The sequence below is a fragment of the Dermacentor silvarum genome, chromosome 3, assembly GCF_013339745.2.
Source record: "Dermacentor silvarum isolate Dsil-2018 chromosome 3, BIME_Dsil_1.4, whole genome shotgun sequence".
Taxonomy (NCBI): domain Eukaryota; kingdom Metazoa; phylum Arthropoda; class Arachnida; order Ixodida; family Ixodidae; genus Dermacentor; species Dermacentor silvarum.
In genome coordinates, this window is record NC_051156.1 from 135,764,728 (window position 1) to 135,791,596 (window position 26,869).

Genomic DNA, 26,869 nt, shown 5'->3' on the forward strand with positions numbered 1-26,869 from the left:
ATGGAGCTCAACAGCGGTGTCAAGGTATGCGAATATACACTTTCGACGCTAGCCTGCACCGTAACCTCCGAGATCGGACGACGTGCGCGCCCTCGGATTTGGGAGCGCGTGCTTGCAGGTCTAGAGCACTGCACGGTCCTGATGTTCGACCCGAGCGCGGCCTGGGCTCGCTTACGAGGCCCGAGCCCAGCCCGAGCCTGTAATACAATGCCCGAGCCCGGCCCAAGGGCGGGCGTACATGACCGAGACCAGCCCGGGCCGCACCGGGCCTGGACGTCATTACTAAGCTTAGCTAGGCCCGCGTGTGCATGACCAGGCCCTGCCTGTAATAAAAGAATTCATTTTTTACTTACAGATTGTACCGTATCTATCAGCCTCACCTTCTCGAGGTTTAATCAGCTGCAGTATATAAGCATTAAAAGACCGAAATCTTTGTTTCTCCCACGGGAGCATCAGTGATCCAGTCCATTGCCTGTGCTGTTATTATTCCGATGGTGCGCATGCATTTACCTTGATTTGTACGATATGGTTCTATGTCATTTAGCATGCGAATATACATATGATGCGTATTACATGGATTTGTCTGATCTACGTGCTTGGGTCTTCGATGCGTTCTTGTGGCCTTTCTCTCTCTCTCTCTCTCTCTCTCTCTATATATATCTATATATATATATATATATATATGTAACGAGCCACGCGAGGAGGGTGCGGTGTAATAGCGGGGGAAAGAGGAAGACGAAGATTAAGGGCAGTGTCTGGCGACCATGGTTGTCTCCGTCCGCAACCTTCTGCTCGCGTCACACAAGTCGGCAAGATGAAGACCTGGCAGCCACCTCATCAGCCGCAAATCAACATGGAAGTCTTCCATGCGCAAAGATCCACCACCGAAACAGACCAGCGTCATGGCCGCACCATCGGAAGCCTTGGACGTCCCCAAGTACGCTGTATCAGCGGACGATGGGCCTGTGGAAGACTGGTTCCGCTTATTCGAGCTCCACGCAACCGCTGCATCATGGTCAGAAAATGAGATGGTCGCCAACTTCAATGAATACGTGACCGGTCGGGCATTTCTCTCCTACCTCACCCACATATTTGAAGATAATGAATCATGGGAGAAAATCAAAGAGGAGATGATCAGTCGATTTCACGTATACGTTGCAGACCCCTCCCTTATCCAACAGCTAGAGGCATTTCAAATGGGTCGCCGGGGTCACCCGCAGCCTACACTTAACGATCATCATCAGCGCCAAACAAATCCTTGTATGAGCACGAACAAAATGGCACGCCTAGCATTTCAGCACGTACAATGAACAAAGTAAAGCCTCCGCGTTCGCTGAGCGATATCCACGTCGCTTTCCCTCAAGACCAAACCTTCCACCAGAAGAGCACAATGAAACCTCTACACCGTATGTTCATTTCGCGAAGAGCATTACCTTCAACACCCAACAAACCCCAACAAACTGCTGACATTGCAGAAGCATGGGGGCCACGAGATATAACACGTTGCTAATTGTCCGCTCAGCACGACGTCACATGGATGGTAGCCTTAGATGTGGCTTCTGAAGAACCTCACACATAGACTTCCCCATTAGACAAGATACAGCAGAAAGCGTTGTCCCAGCAACTCCAAGAACAACTTCGGCTATTGCAACGATGAATTCGACACAAACGACGACGGAGAGCATCACCGCAAACAGAGATGCGACAAGAAAGGCGCGAAGGCGCAAGCCAACTAAACCCAAGGCGAACCCAAGTAGGTTGTGTCCCAAGAAAAGAACATCACCTTTTCAGCACCACCAGTCAAGACTGCGCCTATTGCAGAGACAACCCCGACGACACTGCATGTGATGACGAAAAGGACTGGTGCCATTTTCTTGCCCCAGAAACATCCAACAACAAGGAGTCATTTCAGAATACACGTATCTACAACTATCCGAAACGGGAAATTCACGCGCCAACGATACCTCTCACGTGCGCGCAATATCATAAAGAAAACTCGCAACGTGCATCCTTTCCTCCGCACTCCGATCAGTGTTCACGAGCTACAGCGCATGCAGCCGTCCGGAACACAACAGTCAGGCTCGCCCACCAGAGCTATGCGAGAAGTTACTTTTTTTTTGTATAGGCTTTTTTGTATACTTTATTTTTCCTTACCCGGAAACAATGCTCGTTTTTGCGGAAACGAAAAAAAAATGAGAACTTGAACCCTATTTTCTTTGATAAGATATTTCTTGCCCGTGTCACTTCAGCTTGACACAAAATGCATTGAACCACGCTATGCATGGCGTTCGCGTGTGCTCGAAGGCCTGACTTAGGCCCTTAAATTAGTGTGCCCGAGTCCGGCCCGGGCCCGTGGCTTCAAGCCCGAGTCCGACCCAGGCCCGCGGCCTCAAGCCTGAGCCCGGCCCGGCCCGCGCGCTTTCGGGTCGTCCCGGGCCGGTGCAGTGCTCTCGCTTGCACGTATAGCGCTGATTTATAAGAGTATTATAGGAGACCTTAGAAGTAGCATTCCCTAGTGGCTTTTCATGTACCCAAAAACCGAAACTACTTTGCACGCCCTTCTCGCTCTTTTGTATATAAGGCCCATAGTGTGGCTTCTATTTACAATGCTACTCATTTAGGCGAAAGCGCTACAAGGGAAGATTACGGGGCTTGAATTATTACAGTGGGAGGACACCACCGCCCCTCAAATAATGTCATTGAGTTTCACTCCTCAGTGACTGCTGCGCTGAAAGTTTGTAATCAAACAATTTTGGTCTCTATCATACTCGAAGACAGTTATTAATCCGAGCTGTCGTGGAGTCTTGGAGCGGAGCGTCGGGTTTAATTAGGCCCATTTACGAATCTCGCAGAGGCAAATAAGAAAATCTCGCAGAGGCAACTATTTCTGCGTCCGGTATTTTGGCGATAATGAAAGGCGCAAAATACTGCGCATTGCATAGATCGTGGTATTTAGTTATCTCGTTGAACGTATTATGTTGGAGCGCTGTTTACCCGAGTACTTTTCTTTTTGTAATAGCAGTTCTCTATATTGTGTCTAAGCACTATAATGCTTTCGGAAAGGCTGACGAACCCAACTGTGATATCACGGCGTTGTATCGCTACCGGTTTACATTGAACGAGTATTTGGCGGTAATTTTTGAATAAAAATTCGTCTTTGTATTCAGGCGATCAGTTTTGTCAGCTGATCAGTAACGAGAGTCGGTTGTGAGGAGAGACGGGAGCTCGCCCATTGTGCGCCAGCGATCCTTCCGTGAAGCTTTCAGTCTTCGTCACGCGGAGGGCGATTAGAGGCAGACATTGGAGCATCCGTCTTTCTGGTTCTGTTTATTTTTTTTGGTTGGCCTACGCGACCCATATAGCTTACGCTGCACTACACGGAGTTGGTGAAGTGGAGTGTAGAACATGCTGATTTGGTATAAAGCGTACGCAAAGCCCTTACACATATGCTACAATATAGCGGGTTCAGAGTGCCCATTGCACAACACTATGAAGAGCTCCAGCTGCGTGCGTATACGTATATGCGCGCATAACACGTTTGGGTTTAGCGTTGCGGATCTTGCGTAGTTAGAGTAACAGCGTGAATTGAATTCGACCTCGTTACTTGCTCTTGGTGGACACAGCAAAATGCAAATGGCCAAGCCAGCTTACGCTTGGTCTCATATTTTTCTGAGGTCAAAGTATCTTTAAATGAAATTAAATTCTGGGGTTTTACGAGCCGAAACCACGATCAGATTATGAGGGGACTCCGCATTAATTTTGAACCCCTAGGGTTCTTTAATGTGCAGCCAGTGCGCAGTACACGGCCGTTTTTGCATTTAGCTCCCATCGAAATGCGACCGCCGCAGCCGGGATTTGATCCCGCGACCTCGTCCTTACCAGCGCAACGCCAAAACCACTAAGCAACCACCGCAGGCGACTAAGCATTGGCGACGTTTCGTCTTTATTAGTTCCGACACAAGACGTCGCTGTTTAAGCGAAAGTGATTTGATATTTATATCCAAGATGGCACCATAGCATTTAGAGTTGTACGGAGCCTTCCCACGCACACGCTCAAGCACACCTGCACAGGGCGCATGTATGCGTATGAAGGCTGCCAATGGCGTTAACCACCCCTTCGCCACTCAACGCTCTGCTGAAATTCTCATTGCGGACATGATGATATTGTGCGCAGCTCTCCAGCTGAAACGGTGCACTAAAAATCACGAATCATTTGTTTTAGCGAAGCGTTCGCGCGCTGAACCGCTCCCCTGAAACGTTTAGTGAGACGGCAAATTCGCGTCGCCCATATTTACAACGCGTATACGGGCGCGTATACATGAAGGCCGGCCACTCTGCTTACTCTAAATTCGGCCGCTGTTCTTGAGGCACCGCTTCAGTGTCGAGTGGTATTACCTCCTTGATTTTTCGTACGCATTAATGCCTTTGACTTCTTCGAGTATACCAATAATGGGTAATGACTGATCCCGCCTCGGCAGGAGCTGATGGAAGCTTACGGCGTCACCAGCACCGTCTACTGGCTCGGCAATCTGCTTGTGGAGCTGGTCAAGCTGATGCTCATCGCCGTGTCCGTCACGCTGCTCTGGAGCTACACGGAGCTGTTCAAGGGCACCGCCACGGACGTTCAGCTGCTCCTCCTCGCGTTCTTCTTTGCCTCGTCGCTCGCTCTCTGCCTGCTGATCGCGAGCTTCGCGACCAGGCGTGAGCATACCTTTAACCCTTTTCACCTCTTCAAGCACATGTGACAGTATTGTCACTTAGGTGTGTGACAGTGCGCTGACAGGCGAGCAAGCGTGCAGGGACCTCCTAAGATCCTAAGACCTCCTAAGATCCTTTGTACATTATACTGCACATTAGCTTCAATATTTTTTTTTTCAAAATTAAATCGGAAGCGATTGCTCAAAATATTTGTCCTGGATATGAAGTCCAATGCATGTACTACGGAAGTGGTTTATCTATATTCTTGTAATCCACTTTCGAGAAATTTGACACTGATATGATCTAAACTTCTGCGTTCTCGCAGACAGCGGAAAGCAGCGATCAAGTTGGGCTTCAAATTTCTCGAGATTGCGTGAAACAGGAGGATGCAACAACATGGCAATGTACTACACGTAGTTGCATCTTAATATTTGTGTTTTAACAATGAAATGCAGTTTTTACTATAGCAAACGTTGTGAGATGGTGACTTCCTTCATGTACAAGGAGATCCTGCTTTTGGCATCTAATAGTGGCATGTAAATAAAAACAAATTATTTAACGTTTGTGACATATACCAGCATACACGAGAAGAAAGGGAACCGAGGGGCCCAATTTTTATTAATCATATCATAAGAAGCCAACAAACAATGACACCAAGGACAACATAGGAGAAATTACTTATACTTACTAATTGAATTAAAGAAATGATAAATTAATGAAAATGAAAACGGATGAAAAAACAACTGTCCGCAGGTGGGGAACGAACCCACGTCTTCGCATTACGTGGGTTTATTGACCAGTTGCCATCACCCAAAAAGATCACGCGCTCGTGACGCCTGGGGCAGAAAGGATGTTCCACATCCGCCCCTAGGTTTGTGAGTGGTGGTGCTGGAAACACTCCCAGGGTTAGTTCTAGTTGTAAAAACATAAATACCCCAGAAAGTGGATGGGAAGACGGATCCGCGGTAGCTCAATGGTGAGAGCATCGCACGCGTAATGCGAAGACGTGGGTTCGTTTCCCACCTGCGGACAGTTGTTTTTTCATCCATTTTCATTTTTCATTATTTATCATTTCTTTAATTCAATTAGTAAGTACAAGTAATTTCCCCTATGTTATCCTTGGTGTCATTGTTTGTTGGCTTCTTATGATACCAGCATACAGTAATAACCAGCTTGAAAAGCGATGATGTCCCATAGCTGAATTCGGGTCTCATGAGGATATCGGCAGGCACTGACGATCACCTAGAAGTTTATGGGGTGAACTTGCAAGATGAAAAAAGTTAAGCGCCGACAACTCGGCGGTGGCGAAATAGGAGGATATGCGCGGTCTGTTGTTCACTCGAATGTACCTTGCGTATGGCCGCTTTTAAGCATGCCTCATTTGAACCTACTAGCTGCGCTCGCGGCGCAAGGTAAATTATACAGCATGCCACAGCGTGCCGTGATCTGTCAGTGCACGCGCATACATGTACGGACAGTTACGGCGAACCCCATCTTTCTTGAAAGACAACGTTCAGGAACGCGTCCTTACGCTGATCGCCACACCCCTTACGCTGATCTACGAGTGCCACTACCAATTGACAGTTTCTGTCAAAAAAACAAACAAACAAAGCCACTAAATTAACGACCACAGCCGACTTTCTGACGTCTAGTTGGCCCTGTGCTGCGCGCGCACTTTAAAAAGCTTTGGAGTGAGAGGTAAACTCCCGTTGTCAGGCTTCAGTGCTTGTTCGAGCCAGGAGTTCGTGCGATACAATGCAGCCAAGGCTATAAGCAACACTCCTGCTTTCAGTGGCCTCATTCCTTATACCAGGATGTATACCTGTCCGCTTGCGCAGAAAAAGATGCAGCCTCTTGCGCTGCGAATCGCGCGACCGTCAACAGTCTTAAAAATTTCGCAGCCTTTAGCCGCGTTTACATGAATGCGACAGCGGCGCATCACATCGCATTTCTAGCGCATCGCATTCCTGTAAAGAGTGGTAATGCGCTACGAAGGCGCATCGCATTAATGCGCGAGGAGATGGTAGATTTACGCGTGGGAGTCGACTCACGCATGTACATGGCGCTACGTTCTCGGGAGAGTTAATGCGCTACATGTAAACGGCGTCGCATCGCCTTTCCCAAATCCGCTTAAAGATGCGATGCGCTACTGTCGCATTCATGTAAACGCGGCTAAGGGCTTATCTCGTCCCTCGGCATTGCGTGCCTTTCCTTTCTTTATTGCGGTACTTCCTGGTCACGAGCGGTACGTGCGTTATCGGCGTGACATATAGCGTTCTCGACAGGAAAGCACCGAGTGCAGAGTTTTCAAGAAAGGAAACGCAAGCAAGTCAGATGACCATTATTTTTTGGGGACGAGATACAACCCAAAGGTTGTAAACTTTTTTTAGAGTGTATCGCACTTCCTCGTCGAAAATTAGGTGGACGCTATTCGCAACCTGCGCAAATAACTAACACGCGAATCAATTTTGCTGTCTCGGGTGGTATATCTGTAGCCCGAAATGATCGTGGCACTTACGCACTAAACTTTAACGCCTTTATGGGCGTATAAAGGGTGCTTGGTTGTCCGCGTGGTTAACATACTCTTCTGGCAAGTATAAATGATGATAGCCGTCAGAGGTGACATGAAAAGTGCTATAACAATTACTACATCTCCCGCTAAAGGGAACCATGTGTGGATGCGAAGCAGCGGGGAGATGGTTAGCTTGAGCGGGAGATGATTTCGCGGCAGCGGCCCGAGCGCTCATCGCGGCGCTGCACAGGAGAGACAATGAGGTGCGCGCGCGCTCCGTCATTTTCATACCGCGGAACTACCGTGGCGCCCCCAGCGGAGTATGCAGCTGTCGCACCACCTGTCGTGCGCGCCGCTCCAGATTACTAGAGGAGAGAAAGGGGGGGAGCGTAGGAGAGGAAAGAGAGGGGGAGGGGACGTGCATGCGCGGTGGGGATGTGGCACGCGGGCGCCGCTTCGTAGAGGATTCCTAGAGGAGAGAAAGGAGGGAGCGTAGGAGAGGAGAGAGAGGGGGAGGAGATGCGCATGCGCTGTGGGGTTGTGGGACGCGGGAGGGACGGACAGAGCCGGCGGCAAGAAATGCTTCGCATTTAATAAACCTTCGCCGCTAATCGCTGTCAAATTCGTGTGTCGAGTATGTCTCTGCGCCGCCTTTTCTCATCGCAAGTGTAGTTACAGCTCGCTGTCGTGTGTTCTAAAGCTTTACAGCGAAGCTGTGTATGCCTAGGCTGAAACACTCCTGGTCCGCCCACACAAACCCTCCGGCGGAAATAAACCTATCGAAAACCTATCAAAATTCGCATCTCGCTCACTTAGTATATACCAAAATTGGTATGGAAAGGTTCGAATGTATGACTAACATGACTGATAGGTCATGACATCAATAACATCACATGCTCGTCAGGTACGTTATGATGAACGATAATAAAATCACCTGTGGCGCATACCCGCATTGGATATGCGGGTATGAGCCAGGGATAAGAAAGAAAGAAAGAAAGAAAGAAAGAAAGAAAGAAAGAAAGAAAGAAGGAACGAACGAACGAAAGAAAGAAAGAAAGAAAAATCACGTGTGCCTCATACCGGGGTTGCACATTTCAGCTTCGCTAGTTTACCGTCTCTACGGGGTGCATGGGCTGTGAATTTTTTGTATAACTCTACGGGTAAGGGCGTTAACCGTGAGACAAGCTCTTAGGGGTATAAACAGGTGTTCCGGAACCGGGGGCGCGGGGGAGGGGGGGGCAGTCGCCCCCACTGGTTTAAACAAGTTAAAACGAGTGTTAAATGTTCTAAACGAGTGAAAGTGTCTTTTTTAACCAAAAAAGACAAATGGCTATTGAAATGAATGCACAGAAAGCGCAAAAAGCCTCCAAACAGTTAGTTCATTATTCATTCACTTTTCTTACCCAGGCAACGAAGGAGTGGTAAACTATAACAACCATCAATACAGTTTCAAACAGCCACTTGATCCGCCATACTGGGAGTCTGAGTAGTGCTAAAAGCTCAAGGACGGACTAAGCCAGAGAGCAGCTAACACGTGAGCAGGGGCTCCGGAACCGGGGGGGGGGGGGGGGGGGGGGCGTAGGGGCATTCGTCCCCACAGGTTTTAAACCAGCGAGGGCATGCCCCCACACTCAAAGGTGTGCCGACCCCCCTCTTCTGCCACCACCCATGAGGCTAACGACTCCTTTGACTAGTTAAAGGGTGCTCCCTTCCTTCCACAAACGAAACAAAATTTTGAAGTCGAGGAAAGCTCATCCGGTCGAGAGGAATCATGGCGAAAACAGGAAACATACGCCGACCAAGCTGAACATTTTTTTTCACGTTTGTTGCTAGGCTTCCGCGCATTTTTCCTGTGCGTGCGCAAAAATGTGAGCCGATCCTAAAGAAAGCGTCCAAGTGCAATGGCGCATACCCCTGTAGACTGCCGATTGTGGGCTCCGGAACCTGTAATGCGCCCTTGAACTACCCCTGTCACACCTGGGACCCGAAGAGGTCCCAGGAACAAGGGTAACAACATATTTTATTCGAATTTATTAGGCGGCGGCAAGAGGCACCGCCGCCGTCCCCGAACGAGGACTGCCGTAGATGTACTCGGTCGACGCGTTCACCTGGAGGTACAACGGCTAAGATACGCTACGATCGGATCTGAATATACGCGACCTCCCCATTCTGTCTCACTTCTGTGTCGTGTGCTAAACAGCTTCACTGGTCGTCCCCCTTCACTGAGTGGAATGGCTCATGATATTTTCCTAACTGACGTTTCGGCTCCCACATGGAAGCCTTGTTCATGAACATGAAGTCGAGGGTCTGATGAAATCTCGCCTGGTCGGGAAGAATTATGGCAAAAACAGGAAACAGGCGCCGACAAAGATGAAAATTTTTTTCCTAACTGGCATTTCGGTCCCCACACGGGAGCCTTGTTCAGCATTGTGAACCAAGCTAAAAGGCCAAAAAAGGCTAAATATATCAAAAATGAAAAATGAAAATGAAATGAAGGCTCCCGTACGTGTGGGGGCCGAAACGTCGGTTAGGAAAAAAGTTCACCTTGGTCGGCGCCTATAGGTGTTTCCTGTTTTTGCCATGAAACAAAATTTTCTGGAAGCTATGAGACTCTCTTTGTCGGTGCTTTTTCTACGTCGATAGCTCTTGCAGGAGCAAGTCTCAGTGCCACGACTTTAGGTTGTCTCTCGTTTCCCTTTTTCCTTGCCCCTATCCAAGTCCATGAAAAACAAGAAGATAACAAATGTCGGTGTAAGCCTGTTCCTACAAAAGCATGACTTAAATCATTAGCCTATCACTCGTGAAGCTTGAAATGTGCGTTTTATTCTGGTTCGGCCCAAACCGCCTTGGGCACACGGAATGACCGTAGTGAAAATTGTTTGTTAAATTGGGAGTGAAATTGGCCACGTTTCGTTTGACATTATGGCGCACTGACCAGTACATATAAAAAAATTGTTGTGTATGACCCGAAGTTGAAGGAAAAGGACGGGTTTTTAATTTTGTGCATCGTTTTAATATGGCTTATATGTGTACATGGTATGTCTGTATGTATGCGTCCGTATATTTGTTGACATGTATTCTTTCTTCGGAAGCCTTCATAACCCGTTCGTTTGAAGTTCTGAATCTTTGTTTGTTCAATATGTGCGTTCTCACTAGTAAATCTCCGAATATTCTATCAGGCTGCAGCCTTCATTTCTCTCCACTGCGCTTCGTCAGTGGTCGTTCAAAAAGCTTAGCGGGGTGTGCGCGACAAGTCTGATTTCCTTAAAATACACTTTCCCAAAGTAGTAGGCGTGTATTTGGAGAACTCGGCAGGCCCTGCCAGCATCGCACCTGCATGCCCAGTTCTGGTCTCCTCAAAATCCGAATGAGGGGACAGTTATCATTTGAAGAACGCATGAAATTTCTTAGATATATCGTACGTAAATTAACCCACAATCCGCGGATTTTCCGAACAGTGTCGGACACCAGAATTCACCGCACATGAAATAAATCACGCTTTTTGTGTTTTATTAATAAAGTATTCTTTCATAAAGAGCAGTTAAATATAGTAATTACATGTATATATATACATAAGAGAGAGGGAGGTGAACTACATGATGCGACATGAGCACTCAGACGTCGCCCCCACACATCAGATATACTTCCCGAGCGCCTGGGCATAAACGTTTTGATAGCGTGTACGTTCCCGTCCGCAGCGGGCGTGGCCGCCTTGTCGGTGGTGGTGATGACGCTGACGACGACGCTGCTCCCGGTGGTGTCCCTGGTTGGCTACTCGGTCGAGTACATCGACATGACGCGCATGCTGCAGCTACTGAGCTGCCTCGTCCCGGACGTAGCCCTGACGTACGCCTTCACCATTATGCACATCAACGAGGAGTTGGGAGGACACCTCATCACGCTCGAAAACATGAGGAACTTCGTGCTGCGCGACGTGTCGCTCTTCAAGATGGCGCACGCCATGATGGCCACCTTGGGCGGCTGCCTCGTGCTCACCATGTACGTCGACAGGGTCTGGCCCGGCGGAGACAGCTTCCCCGAGAGGCCGCTGTTCTTCGTCGACGTGAGTGCACCACGGGGCGGACGCACAGTTCGTGGACTTCGTGAACAAAGTGCAATCCTGGGCGGATAGCTCGTGGATCTCTATTTCAAAAGGGGCCTCTTGTATTGTTAGCTGGTTTACCTGCCCGTTGATTGTAATCAACTACTTAGGTTTTAAATATGCCGTTCAGAGATCCTCACGGAAACTTAAGCTTAATTTTAATATGTCCATCCTTATACAAGCTGCACACAGACAAAAAAAAAAAAGGGGGGGAAAAACTTGCTGGTGTGCGATTTCAGCTTTAAATGGCTTGAATAATTTGCACGGCAACAAGATGGGCTTCGTCTTCGAAAAGAGTGAAATAAAATGTCCACATTTCCTTTTATGTGACGTCTTGGCGGATGTATATCAGAAATGAGGTTCATTAAAAGGTGACCTGACCCTACGTGAACTTAACTCGACATCCTACGATTCTTAATATGTGGCATAGCTCATTAGTGGGTTGTATGACTTCGCATAGAACTCCTACAAGACGAGGATGCATTAGCCACTGCTGAATCATCCTAAATGTGCAGCGCTGACGTTGCTCCTATAGCTTGTGTCATATCAATTCAGGCATTAGGTGTCCCGAAACCGCATGATTTGGCATTACATTTCTGATAATATTACGTGTAACCATAAGAGTGGTGAGAGGTAGGAGTCACTTTAAAGACGTTTGTAGAACTTCTCAAAGTGTTTACAGTAGTGGCAGAAGTATATATGCATTGGTAGCTGTTAGCATTTGCTGCGTATGCCTAGTTTGGAGATTTTAGAGAAAACGTGTTTCGTAAAAAGGTTTACCGGGAAGTTAAGGTACAGGTTGCGAGATAGCACAGTTTTCATTTCTTTAACTTTCATCTAGCCTAAATTGATTTGTTGAATAATGGTGTTATCTTGCTCGTACACAGATATTTATGCCTGCTAATAAAGAATGTGGCCCGCTTTATTTAGTGTTACTCTATGCATATTGTTACGGAGAGTTGTGCAGAAATGGCTTTATTTACAGGAGATTGATGATGGTGACCGCGCAATCAGGCCTCGAAGCACTTCGTCCTCTCTTCTTTTCCAACTCCTTGTATGCTCGTTACATTCCCCCACAAGCAGACGAAGCCCGTAGAGCGAGTTAGGAGGCATCAGTAGTGTAAAAACGTTTCAGGCGAGCAACATGAGTCACTTGCGTTCTACTTGATCGCCGGCCATTGCCCAGGAGGCGAGCTATTACATAACAAAGTTCACTGAAACGCTCCAGGACAACGTAAGGGCCGGAATAGTGGGACAGGAACTTTTGACACAAGGCCCGCTTGCGTTGCGGTGTCCAAAGAAGCACCAAGTCGCCTTTGGCGAACGAAACAGGCCCGTGACGCTCGTCGTAACGGTCCTTTGAACGGTGTTGCGAGGCCAAAGTACGAAGACGGGCTATTCGGCGGGCTTCTTCAGCGAGGCACACAGTCTTTGGCACAGAATCGTTGTCGTGCAGAATAAAGTTTAAGAAAGTATCGAGAGGGCTGCGCCGTAGCCTTGCATAGAGGAGATAAAATGGGCTGTAGTTCGTGGTTTCATGTTTCGCCGTGTTGTATGCGTAGGTTATGAAGGGCAGAACGTCGTCCCAGTTCTTATGGTTGGAGGAAACATACATGGCAAGCATGTTGGTCAGTGTTCGGTTCGTCTTTTCAACGAGACCATTGGTCTGTGGATGATACGGTGTGGAGTGACGGAACTCAGAAGTACACAGACGAAGTAGCTCCTCAACGGCGTCCGCAGTGAACTGGCGACCACGGTCACTGATGATAACGCGCGGCGGGCCATGACGAAGGACTACGGAACGCAGCAGGAAAAGTGCCACACATGCAGCGGTGGAAGAGGGTATGACTGCAGTTTCTGCGTACCGTATGAGATGGTCCACGCAAACGATTATCAAACGGTTGTTATTGTTAGATAACGGGAATGGACCCATAAGGTCAGTGCCTACTTGCTCGAAAGGTGTACTGGGCGGTGTCAATGGCTGCAGGGGACCTGGTACAGCGGTGGTTGGTCGCTTATGACGTTGACACGTTTCACAACTAGCGACATGGTGTTTGGTTGTCTGGTACATGTTGAGCCAGTAAAATCGCTCTTGCGTGCGGTGTAGCGTTCGCACGAAACCGAAATGACCAGATGTCGCATCGTCATGCATGGCGCGTAAGACGTCGGAGCGGAGACTCTCGGGAACAACTAGAAGAAAACGTGCTCCATTCCCGGAGTAATTGTTCTTATAGAGCAACTCATCACGAATGGTGAAGCGACCGCTGCCTTGAGAAGTACGAGCGGCGGCAAACAGCGGATCCAGGTTGAGATCATTGCGTTGCTCTCTCTGAAAGTCTGCCGCGTCGGGGAACGTACGAGTAATGGCAGCTAGATAGTCATCAAAATTCTCAGCTTCGCAGTCGGAAGTCGCAAGAGGAATGCGAGAAAGGCAGTCTGCGTCGGCATGACGACGTCCACTCTTGTATGACACCACGAAGTCATATTCCTGTAGGCGCAGCGCCCAGCGCGCGAGTCGACCTGAGGGATCACGCAAGCCAACCAGCCAGCATAAAGAGTGATGATCGGTGACTATCTTAAATGGTCTCCCGTAAAGATAACACCGAAATTTCCCCACGGCGAAAACAGCTGCCAGGCATTCCTGCTCCGTAACCGTATAATTACGCTCCGACTTGCTCAGACAACGGTTGGCATATGCGACATTTTCGGCGTTGTTGTGGCGTTGTACAAGTACCGCTCATATTCCGATTCCACTAGCATCGGTGTGCACTTCAGTCGGGCAAGATGGGTCGAAGTGACGCAAGAGGGGTGCTGACGTTAGTATATAAACTTCAGTTGCGAGAATGATGCGTCACATTCCGGTGTCCATGTGAAGGCTACATCCTGTCGCAGAATAGATGTCAACGGGTGAACAATATCGGCAAATCGGGGTACAAAACGACGAAAATAGGAACATAGACCAATGAAGAATCGAAGTTCTCGTGCTGTCTGTGGTGGTTTGAAGGAGCTGACTGCTTCAATCTTACGGGGATCGGGTCTGACGCCATCCTTGTCGACTAGATGTCCCAGAACCAATGTTTGACGCTCGCCTAACCGACACTTTTTTTAGTTTAAAACTAGTCCAGCTTTCGGAATGCAACTCAGAATAAGACTCAGGCGGGGGTTATGTTCTTCGAACGTGCGGCCGAAGATTACAACATCATCCAAGTAACACATGCATATCTCCCACTTGAGGCCACGTAATATTGTATCCATGAATCTTTCAAAGGTGGCGGGAGCATTACAGAGGCCAAAAGGCATAACATTAAATTCGAATAAGCCATCTGGGGTCACGAATGCGGTCTTTTCCTTGTCGTTAGGTTCCATAGGTATTTGCCAATACCCCGATCGTAGATCAAGCGTCGAAAAATAAGAAGCAGCGTGTAAGCAATCGATGACGTCGTCGATTCGCGGTAGTGGGTAGACATCCTTCTTCGTCACAGCGTTTAGGCGTCTGTAATCTACGCAGAATCTCCAGGAGCCATCTTTCTTCCGGACGAGGATTACTGGAGCTGCCCATGGGCTGGAAGACTCTTGAACAGCACCTTTTTTCATCATTTCCTTAACTTGTTCTGCGATAACCTTGCGCTCGGAGGATGACACGTGGTAGGGCTTCTGGCGAATGGGGTGTGCTGAGCCGGTATCTATTCTGTGGCGAGCTCGTGATGATGGCAAATCAAGTGGCGCATCTCCGTGAGTAAAGTCAAATGCAGCAACATGTCGGGACAGGACTTGTACCAGTGCTTGACGCTCAGATGTGCAGAGAGCCTTGCTGATCATACCGAGAATCAGCTCTTCAGAAGGGCGATAATCGCATGGAGAATAAGCAGGAGCGGGCTCTGCTGTGAGTAGTGCTATTGAGCTGCATGAAGCTTCATCGAAAAGGGCAATTTTCATGCCTCGAGGCAGAACTACTGGCGTGGCGGAACAATTCAGCGCCCACAACGTTGCGACTCCTCTTGTCATGCACACGACAGAGCAAGGCACGAGTATAGCACAGTTAATGCTAATGGGCCTAATCACGAGGTCAACGCAAGGAGCGTCAACAGTAGTTGCACAAACACGAACGGGCGTTAGGCACCATGAGGGGGCAAGCACTTCATCAAGCACACTGAGTGTATCGCTTTCTTCGCCACACGAGCTTTGTTCAGAAAGCTGCGGGTAAAAGCACCTCGTTCACATGGATTTCACCATTTCCACAGTCCACAGAAGCGCCGCAGTGTTGAAGAAAATCTATGCCGAGAATTACATCGTGCGAACAGCGGGCAAGGACTAAAAACTCCGACACAAACACTTTCCCAGCCAACGTAACACTTACAGCGCAAACACCGAGGGGGTGGAGCCACTCGCCGCCCACTCCACGAAAGGTAACGGCATCGTCGCATGAAAACATAACTTTGTGGCCTAGGCGGTTCTTGAAAGCGAGGCTCATGACAGACACATTCGCACCAGTATCAACTAAAGCAATGGTCGGCAATCCGTTAACTAGCACATTCACTTTGTTTTTGATCATCACAGCAGGCACAGGTATTTCATCTAAAGACCGTCCGGCGACCTCGCCTCCATCGGCCGCGGATGCTAGTTTCCCGGCGGGGGCGAAGATGCACGGCGCCGAGGGGACGGAGAACGACGAGGACGGTTAGTTGGTATTGTCAGGTTGCGGTCAGACACTGGCGAATCGCTGCGTCTGATCTCGCGCGAGAAACGGTCCGCGGGAAGTGAACTGGTCCATGGGTCATGCGATGTAGGTGGCGAAAACATCGGCGGTGTCCTTCGTGACTGACGGCGTTGGCGACAGTAACGAGCTATGTGTCCCGTGGAACCGCAGCTGTAGCACACGGGAGGGTCACGGTTCACTGTATACTCTTCAAAGCCAATGCTTGCTCTCTGTGGGCAGTAAGCGAGTTCCTTCTCTTTTGGGTAACTCGCCTCCGGTGTTCTCTGGGATCGGTTGTACCGGTCGTAATTGGGGTCCTGGTGTAGGGTCGACGTTGCTCTGGTCGCGTCCCGGCATCATAAGTCACGGGGCCTTGGCTATAATACCGTGGCTCTGGCCATCGTGATCGAGCGTCAGAGGGAGCGCCGCTTTCGTAGACAAGTGGTGGCTGTCGAGGCGGGAGTCAATAATCCGCTGGATACTCGGAGAAGGACGAAACGGTTGTTTCAACAGCTGGGGACGAGCATGGGTGATAAGTATCGTGGTGAGTCACTTGTGAGTGCAGGCTGAGCTCTTTTCGAACTATTTGACGGATCGTTGAAGCAAGATCGAGCGAATGGTCGTTATCTATGCTTGCAACGGTCGTAACGTTGGCTAATCTGCCAAACTTCGGCGTAACGCGCCTCGTCTTAAGCTGCTCGAACGTGCGGCAGTGCCGGATGACGTCGGCGATGGAGGCCAGGTTGTCTTTAGCGATCAGAAAGCTATAAACGTCCTCGGCGATTCCTTTTAGGATGTGCCCGACTTTGTCTTCCTCGGACATGCCAGAGTCCACCATCCTGCAGAGTTTTAGCACTTCCTCAATGTAGGTCATGCATGTTTCGCCCGGCACTTGCGCGCGTTGTGAAAGCGTCTGCTCAGCTTTTTCTTTTTCGTCACGGAGTCACCGAAGCGCTCTTTGATTTGCGAAACAAATCTTTCCCATGTTGTGAATGTCTCCTCGTTGTTATCAAACCACACCAACGCGGTATCCGTGAGAAAGAACACAACACTGGAAAGCTGAGAAGTGCTATTCCACTTGTTGTAGGCGCTCACCCGTTTGTAATGGATGAGCCATTCATCGACGTCTTCGCCCGGTTTTCCGGTGAAGGGACGTGCATCTCGTAGTTGCTGGACAGAATCAGTAGAGGCTGGGACAGGCCGTTGCTCTTCCGCGTCGCGGGACATCTCCAACTCCGCTGGGTTCGGTGGAAGTCCAGCAAGACGGCGGCTTCGACGAAGAACTTGCGGTATAACCTCCGTCTTCGGGTGTCGATTACCCAGCACCTCCACCACAACTGTTACGGAGAGTTGTGCAGAAATGGCTTTATTTACAGGAGATGGATGATGGTGACCGCGCAATCAGGCCTCGAAGCACTTCGTCCTCCTCTTCTTTTCCAACTCATTCTTGTATGCTCGTTACAATATTCTAACCACATGGACAACACATCTGCTTGCGTGCTGAACGTTAGCAAGAATAAGAGTCGCTTTATTATCATAGCAGCCTTTGTTTCTCGTCCCTGTTCCAATAAACGGAATTAATGTAACAAAACACAAGTAGATTGGTACCAGGTTTCCCCGAGGAACGGGCCGTGACCTTCAGCTGTCGTCTCCGAACTCGCTACTGGAAACGAGGAGTTTCCGGGGAAAATTACCTGAGGGCGCTGGGATCATTCCGCCACGAGTATCTGTACCTCAAAAGCGTGGACACAGAATGGAGGAAGAGGTCAAGAAATTTGGCAACCAAGTACAGGATAATTCAAACTGTAAATAGATGACCAGGAGTCATCAGAAAGAATCGAAAGGATCGTTATCATGAATTGAAGCGCTGTTGCTAACTTAGTACTCTGATTAGGGCATGCAGACGGTCGGTTCGGTTCTCACAACGCTGAGCGGTCTTTTCTATTTGCGAGATCGAGTGTTGGAGCTTAGTTCTTGATCGCGGGGTTATCAGCTACGGTGTACAGGTTCGTGGCTATGGCTCTTCGCTGCCGAACACGAGGTGGCGGTCGTGACTCCCAGCCGCACAGACCGATAAAGGCGGAATGCGAAAACGCTCGTCTCCTTATTTCACCTCAAATAAACTGATCTCCCGATTTTTGCTGCAGCGTACAGATGCCTCATCTTCTTGCATAGCAGGCTTGAAATCCGGCGCCCAGTACACGGCATCCGAGATCAAAAATCGTGCTCCGCCCAATCTCTGAGGTCATGCCCAATGGCCATTAACCCCGAGCGCGGACTACAGCGGCGCTGTTGAACGTGCTGATATGATATGTTCGCACGATCTGAACAAGTATTTCTGAAATCGCCCATTTTAACTTCAAATGCATTTCTTTACTTGAATAAAACTTGCTTCAGGCCCCCTTTAAAACAAAACGTTTTCCAGTACAGTAAGCTCAGACCACCTGACGCTGTGACTCGGCGATTGTGGCGTTCCGCTTCCGAGCACGAAGTAGCGAGATTGGCTAAAGCACGTGGGTGGGCTAGTTGGTTGTGATTGATAAGACATCACTGTGCGTGTGTCAAAATTCACCTCCGTCCTCGCCCTGTCGCTCTGCACTGTGTTACTACGAAGTAGCGGTTGGCATACCGACCGGAGCGTCCGTATTTTGATGACAGCTGAATTATAAAAATGATCAAGCGCACAGCTTAGGACGGCCGTTGAAGAACCACAAGTGGTCGAAGCTAATCATAACCACGCCTCTGCAGCGTCTCCCGTATCGAGCGAGTGGCTTTGGAAAGTCAGAGCCAACCGTGGTAGTGGCTGTGGCGTTGGGTGTACGATGGCGTGTACGATCCCGGCCACAGCAGCTGCGTTTTGATGGGGGTGAAATGCAAAAACGCTCGTGTATATACTTCAGTTAGAGTCACGTTATATAACCCGCGGTGGTGAAAATTATGCCGGAGTCTCCCTCGGCATGCCTCGTGATCAGATTGTGTGGTTTTGGAACGTAAAACTCCTCGAATTTAATATAATTTTTGAGTGGGCTCGAAGATGAGTTCCGTCCTACAAACGAGAGAACCGCGAGGAACTTACTTCGGACGTAACTTCGGAGCAGCATCGCTGCGCCTGTTTCTCTGCCTGCAATGCGAAAACTGTATTTACGCGACAGCGTTAAGGGCCCTCTGTCGCAGAAAACCAGGTGCCGGCGCCGGCGTCGTTGGCGGAAATAATCATGCCGAACCTCATCATCCCGAACCACCCCGACCGGGCAGGCCCTTCGCGTGGCGCAAGGCGTTAGTGAAAAAAAAATTGAATTTCTCAAAGTAAAATCCGTCAGAAAAATCGTAAAGTACGACTTAACCACAATCTACAGACGTGAGAGCGTCGCATTGTAATTTGAATATACGAGAAAGAAAGCCTGATAAGCAGCCAGGGATGTTTGAATGCTATCGCGTCCCACTCTAAAAGGCGAAGCTTAAGCGTCCTCCAAATTTTCTTGCGGCCGAGTTACGTTTAACGAGGTTGCGATTTCAACCCATTGGTACGTTGTCAAGAAAGCTTTCGCTGTCGCTAAGCCGCAATCGTACGCAGTATAGAGGAACGGGACGCAGATAGGCATAGGAAGCTCAAGCGCTTCGTGTGCGTCCGGTTCCTCTGTCGTAAGCGTTGCGACATCGAGTTTCCTACAGAAATTACTAAAGGGAGGAGCTCTGGTGCTGCGATAGTTCAGCCAGTACGGCAATGATATGTGCCACCTGAATTTGTTTAATCGTGGTGGTTGTGGCTTCGGACGCTCGTGTGGAGTTATATATTGCCCTTTATCTTTCTCTATATTCAAGCAATCGTACTTTTATTAGCACCGAGAGACAATCAACCTCTGCGCACGTGAATAATCATTGCAAATTGTTGCGTTTGCAGCGTCATATTTTGTTGAACATTATTAACGACCAATGTCACACTCTTTTGAAGTAGCAGTAGTAGACTAGTAGTAGTAACTGGTTGTTTATTTACTGAATGAATGAATGAATGAATGAATAAAAGCGAAATGAAACGAAGGAAACTAATGCAGACTGCAATGTTACTGTCTAGCGCAGACTGCTGACACCTGCATGGCGGTCAGCAGGGGGGAGGGGGGGGGGTTCCAGTAAAAGGACAGGGAGAGAGGATAACAGAGTAGAGAGTAAAGAAGCTTAACCATTAACGTGTATACAACAGAGCAACTACGTCACATTGATCCATAGCGTACTTGTCCGTTTGAAGCCATGGAGATGGACGAAGTCTACTAAATAAATCCAAGCACTATGACATCATTATCACGCTTACTAAATGGCCATTCTCGCAGCTCCCCGTAGACAATATGTCGCCAGAGTTCCCTCTTAACTTTTTTGTAGGAAACTGTGGATTTCGCTATAACGAACGCTTTCAAGATGCACTGTATGTGTGGGCGTCGTGCAATGAGAATTATACTCAATAACAAGCTGGTTGTAGCATAGTGGAAGCTACGCGAATTCTTAGCCAATAGGAAGTCCGAATGCCCCTCGAGATGTGCTCGCGTCGTCTGCTCAGCGTCTGCTTGTCATCCTGTTACATGCTCCATGGTTGGTGGAATAGACGCAAAAAAAAAAAATGTTTTGACATCGTAACCACAAGCTGAGTTTATCATGCATGCGACAGCAGGGCTTCGTTTTACCTGTACCTTGTAGCCTCCTTAACAAGTATAGTACGGGCGAATGCGCTTACAAATGTTCACGTGTGCCACAGCATCTGCTCGGCGTCTACTTGGCGTTTGCTCGCTACCGTCATCACGTATACCATGCTAGAGCAGGGTAGTAAATTAATAATGTAGTGAACAATTAGGCTTTTATAGTGTTCCGCATCGTCAACGCATCACCAATGCTAATGCTGTGGCGTCATCTGCTAACTAGAAATCAAACCAGTTTTACGCCTCGGTACCGTGTCTGTAGTCCTAGCAGCGGGAAAACAAACAGCCGACCTCAATAATTACGACAAAACATACCTGATGATTTGACCTCAGCTTCAGATGAGACTAAGCGATGACGGATTTTGCCGCTTGTTTCTTGCTGACTGGACGGAGAGCCAGTAACAAGCGCGAATTCACATAGAAGCGGGATGGTCAGCGCAGTATCGGCACTGCCATGTTGCTATTGCGTTTATCGGCGGTAACTGCTACAGTAATTATCGGTATACGACGTGCATGTGCTAAGGTCCTAATATGTCACGTATCGCTGTACCGTATCATGTAGCGAGCAAAAATAAGTCTCTAGTGTAGCCAAATATCAGCCAGTTACGCCCGGAACTATATACCGCAGCGCAAGGATATTGCCTGTGTACGCCTCGTACCTTCGGCAGTGCTGACAACAACTTGTGAGACGGAGTATACGCTGGAGATGCGCGCGACGTATGCATTCCATGTGCATTCCGCTCGGCTCCAGCTTAATTGGAAGCCCCCGTGCCTCTGCCTTTATATAGTACGGCTCTTATTTTGTGTTATTCTGTTCTGTTACGAGGCAGCCCGACTATTGGGGCATGAAGTACCAGCTGTTCAGCTCTACACCGAGCGTCCGCCGTATGAGCGCCGAGAAGTTCACCACGGAACCAGTGCCACCGGATTTGCAGCCTTTCGTGGTTCTCCACAAGCTGAGCAAAGTGAGCATTGCGATCGCCACTTTAGAACCGCGTTAGGTGAGCGTCCACTCGCACGGGAGTTAATCGAGCAGGATTTGCCGCTCCACCAAAGCCGCCCAAGCTTTGCAGGACATTTGCGGACTTGCTATAGTGTTCGTGAGCTTGCTCGGTCTTCTTAATGCGGGCATTAAAAAAGTTCTTAGACACGTCTTCATTATCATTTTTTTAAGCCGCTGCGGTGGCTCCGTGGATATGGCATTCTGCTGCTGAGCACAAGGTCACGGGTTCGGTTTCCGGCCGCAGCTGCCTCATTGCGACAGGGGCGGAATGCAAAGAAATGTCGGAGCTGTCTGATATTTAACTGTGCGTTAACAAACCCGGCTGGTCGAAATTGTTCAACCCGGACTACGCCGTTGCTTGAGAACGTTAAATCACATGATTTAGCATATATGCTTTCATTTTTAAGGAAAGCTGTTCTGTAAGTGGCAAATTTTTTGCTAGCTGCCACTTTGAGCTGTTGTCATGGCGACCAACGCAGTGCGCGCTGCGCTACACGATGTTGACTGCGGATGCCCAGATGGATAATAAACCGCTTCTTTAGAGCTGCCGCATTCAGTGATATATCTCATTTGCTAAGTAAATATACGGTGGCAGAAATACCACTGCCCGCACCTGTTGAGTATATAGCGAGCGAAGCTAATTCAAATTAGGAGGAATTTTGTCAAAATAACATTACAGGAAAAAGTGTCTGCACATAAAACCTAATATCAGCAATCTTCCGAACAGATTTCATTGAAAAAGTTGGGAGGGAGAAGGGATTTTTATGCTACACTTGAGTGAGCTGTATGTGGTAGCGCGGGTGGGCTATCCTTACGTGAATGTTGCTTCCAACGCTGTCGCTTAGCCTTTGCACCTTGGCACCGGAGCTTAGTCACGGCCTCTGCGAATTTGCGACTGTTTCTCGTCCTTCCTTATACTGGCGTGGCGCCCATCTGACAAACTCGATGGTACCCTTTCCCGCGGAAAACCTTTAATGATCCATGTAATGCTGCTGCATTAAAACGCGTTCGAATGGGCACGCTACATTCTGAGTCAAATCCGAAAGCTGTGTCCCAAGGTTACCAAGATGGCGAGGGACTTTCAGGTCTTAATTACAATCAAACAATCAATCACCAGTCGAACAATCAAACAATCAGTCGACCGATCAGTCGCTTCGCATGGACAGACGTAAAGCAGGAAGACATGAGGCCATGTTACACGATGCCCTTTTATCTTGCGCACCCTCGAATGTTGGCAGTGAACCAGTTGCACAGGAGCAGGCAGAAGCGACATCACAAAAGCCACGTTTTCCTTGCGTTCGATCAACTAATCTCAGTCAATCTATCGAGAACTGTAACGTATCAGTTCTAAGCTTCGGTGCCACTCCGCTTCCCCGCAGAACGTCATCACGCTGTTGCGGTCGGTGCCGGTCCTGAATAAGGTGAGCATGAAGATGTACGCCGAGCACGTCACCGTGCTCCTGGGCACCAATGGCAGCGGCAAGTCGCTCATCTTGAAGATCGTGAGCGGTCTGTCGAGGCCCCATGGGGGCACCGTGTGCGTGGGCAGTGGCTACGACGTGCGCAAGGACCTGTGGCACATCCGCCACCTGCTGGGCTACTGCCCGCAGACCGATGCGCTGCTGGACGAGCTGAGCATCGAGGAGAACCTGTTCTTCTTCGCGCGCCTGCGCCGAATGGGCAGGCGCAAGGCGGCGAGCGAGGCGCAGATCTCGCTCTACGAGTTCCAGCTCTTCAACCGGCGCAAGGAGAGGGTGCGGCACCTCAAGTACAGCGACCGACGCCGCCTGCAGCTCGCCATCGCCATGGTCGGGTCGCCCGCGGTAAGTCGAAGCCTCTGCCGGAGCTCCGTCTGACCAGATCGAGGGGCCGTTGGAGGTGCTGGGCAGCTGAGAATCGCTGCGCTTATACGCGAAGTGTAAACTTAAGTACCCCGCAGTTTGGCTGTAATGTTCTCAAACAGACTGCGCTGCCTAGGAAGCTGAGAGTAACAGGTACTAGCCTCCTTCCTAACTAACAGAAGCAAGAAAAACTTACAATCGTGCGACGTAGGCAATTCTTTGCTATAAATATATCCTCATAACTGGCCTTGTTTCACGCTGACAGTGCCTATAATCATGGCTTAAAATCAATATGCGGTATCAAAACACCATTAGGGATAAAGGCCATCTCAGCCCGGCTCCCGCACGTTGACGCTATCCTTAGCTACCCCCCCCCCCCCCCCCCCCCCTCCGCGCGAGCGGCCGGCCAGGTCGTGGCTCAGACTGGAAACGAAAGGCGAACGAAGCGTTTGAGACGAGAAACGTGAAATATCTCGGAAACACGGCAACGCCTGTCAGTAGATACCTCGACTGGAGTGACCAGATAGTTCACTGGGGAGGTTTGGGCAGTAACAATGTAGGGTCCAAGGAAATGCGATTGGAACTTGTCGCACAATCCGGGAGTACGAATAGGTGTCCAGAGGAGCACTTCATCGCCAGGAGAAAAGGTGATGTCAAGGTGTGAGCTGTCGTAACGCTGCTTGCGGTCTTGCTGGCTCGCTTCAGTATTAAGGCGAGCACGTCGTCGACAATCGGCAAGTCGAGCCATGAATTGTTCAGGTATAGATGCTGACGTGTTAGTGGGGGCCTTGAAGAAGGAGGCGTCGATGGTGAACGTTGACGAACGAGCGTAAACGATGTAGAAAGGGGAGTACCCAGTAGTTCGTTGAACCGCGGTGTTATGAGCAAACGTCACGAATGGTAAATTGGGTCCCAGTTGTTGTGGCTTGGTTCGATGTACATCGATATCATGTCCGTCAATGTGCGATGGAATCACTCTGTTAAACCATTTGATGGGATCGCTCTGTTAACCCGTTCTCAAATACGCAGAAGCAAACAATGGATCAGACGTAACAAATGTGTCACTATATAATGCTTTATGAACCATCCACTTTGTACAATGTGATAATCCTCAAGTTGTTCATGAGTGATCACATTCGACGAGGTGGTTCAGAATGCATTAGTGACACTTCGGTTAACGTATAAAAAAGTGAAAATGATTCGATTAAAAGACACTTTGAAAAAAGTTGTCGCAGTTTCACCTGAAAGGCGAAGCATCAATTGCGATAGCAAAGTTGTAGAGAGCTATACGGAGTAATGATAGTAGCTTTATCAGCTGTATAAACTTGGACATGCAGCAGCACCGGCAACACGCAGAACTGTTGAGGACGCCGTCGGCGTTTTGCCCGCGTTCGCACAAAATGCGTGCGGCGTTGGTGACTGTTGCCGGAGCCTCTGATATAAATAGGCACTTGGTGCCGCAGCTAAACGTCACCTCCCTTCCACACGCCCAGAACAACCGCGCAGAACGCGCGTTTGTTCTCCGCCGTGGATTCACTCCCCGTGAAGCGCGCGTCCCTCGCGCCCTTTCACTCGCACATACAGCGTTCGGCGGCGCGCCACCACGATTTCATCTCGATTGACGTCATACGGAACCTCACGGCGACGGCGACGGCAACGGCGACGACGATGGCGACGCCGACGGCAGAAATCTGCTTTGGAGTGTCCATATAATTGCTATCGCAATAATACATGTGCACCGACGATCTACCATTAGCTTCCGCGTGTGTCGGAATGGCAATGTGTGCACATTTGCGTGCCTTATAGAGTACAAACGATAGTTGTATGAGCGAGGGCTATTTTAACAGCGGAGCTGTCCTTAGTCGAGCGTGCGCTGTCGATGACGGCGCCGTCACGAAGGAGCAGAGCCGGAGAGGTCACGTGACCTGCTCGCCGGGAGCAGAGGAGCCGACCCATCGGAGCGCGCGCCGGAGAGGAGGTCGAGAGTAGCAGGTGTTTGCGCCGTGCGCTCTTCGCACGATGGACGCCTGGCAATATGGACGGACGGCGCGAGCGGCAATACGCAGAAACATACGCGACAATCGCAGAAACAGAACGACCACAGCTCCGCTGTTTCGACAGATTTCACTTCGTAGAACTGGCTGTATTTTATTGCGATATCAATTATATGGACACTCAAACGCAGATTTCTGCCGTCGCCGTCGCCGTCGCCGTGAGGTTCCGTATGACGTCAGTGGAGATGAAATCGTCGCCGCGCGCCGAACGCTGTATGTGCGAGTGAAAGGGGACGAGGGTCGCGCGCTTTCACGGGGAGTGAACGCACGGCGGAGAACAAACGCGCGTTCTGCGCTGTGCTCCCTTAAGGGCTGCAAAAGTAGGCGTCTCTTTCCTCCTCTACAATCACCATATATGTAGAGCAAACGTGCCTTCTTCCGATGCGCGAAAGACCGTGGGGGAGGGGGGGGAGGGGGAGGGAAGGGAGGCGACGTTTAGCTGCGGCACCAAGTGCCTATTTATATCAGAGGCTCCGGCAACAGTCACCAACGCCGCACGCATTTTGAGCGAACGCGGGCAAAACGCCGACGGCGTCGACAACAGTTCTGCGTGTTGCCGGTGCTGCTGCATGTCCAAGTTTATACAGCTGATAAAGCTAACATCATTACTCCGTATAGCTCTCTTCAAATTTGCTATCGCAATTGATGCTTCGCCTTTCAGGTGAAACTGCGACAACTTTTTTTTTTCTGTCGACTTCCTTGTTTTTGTCCTATACTTCGTGCTTGCCTGTCCGTGCTCGTGTTTCCAGTATGTGCCCTGCTTTCCGCAGTACCTCCTGCTGGACGAACCGACGGTGGGCGTCGACTTGGAGACGAAGCACAGCTTGTGGGAGATGATCCTGAAGGCGCGGCAGCGATGCGGCATCTTGCTCGTCACAAACTCCATCGAAGAGGCCGAACTACTCGGCGACCGCATCGCCATCATCTCGCAGGGCGATGTCGCCTGCTGCGGCTCTTCGATTTACCTGCGCAAGCGGCACGGTATATATGCGTTCCTCGAATAGATTCTCGAGCTCGGGTTGTCAGTCGACGATACGTCATTGTTTCCCGTACGTTAAGCTTCTTTGTTATACCACACTCACACGTGCACTTTCAAGGACCATTGAAATCAAAGATCACTGAAATCTACGAGCCCCATTGGCTCCGTTTAGCGCGATAGCACGAAGGAGCCAATCAGGCACGCGCGCATTTAGATGGCATTTCGCTTTAATGGTCAATTGAAGCGAGCGTATGACTGCGGTAATACACTATATATGAGAACCTTCAACAACTTTCCAG

General features: G+C 49.5%; 1 protein-coding gene and 1 non-coding gene across 2 annotated transcripts; both read left to right on the forward strand.

Moving 5' to 3' along the window:
• LOC119444812 (ATP-binding cassette sub-family A member 2-like) lies at positions 1 to 26,595 on the forward strand. Its single transcript, XM_037709154.2, has 6 exons — positions 1 to 24; positions 4,479 to 4,701; positions 10,909 to 11,273; positions 21,524 to 21,658; positions 23,076 to 23,519; positions 26,362 to 26,595. Exons 1-6 carry the CDS (start codon positions 1 to 3, stop codon positions 26,593 to 26,595), a joined length of 1,425 nt encoding a protein of 474 aa, XP_037565082.2.
• Positions 5,658 to 5,729, forward strand: Trnat-cgu (transfer RNA threonine (anticodon CGU)). Its single transcript has one exon. It is a non-coding gene; the product is annotated as a tRNA-Thr (tRNA).
• Positions 26,596 to 26,869: the final 274 nt, after the last annotated feature.

What these genes read in the sequence shown, in the direction of transcription:
- LOC119444812 (XM_037709154.2), top strand. Translation starts at nt 1, where the DNA reads ATGGAGCTCAACAGCGGTGTCAAG. An exon ending in CGCGAGCTTCGCGACCAGGC is followed by an intron (nt 4,702 to 10,908) that starts GTGAGCATACCT and finishes TCCCGTCCGCAG; the next exon opens with CGGGCGTGGCCGCCTTGTCG. An exon ending in TTCTCCACAAGCTGAGCAAA is followed by an intron (nt 21,659 to 23,075) that starts GTGAGCATTGCG and finishes GCTTCCCCGCAG; the next exon opens with AACGTCATCACGCTGTTGCG.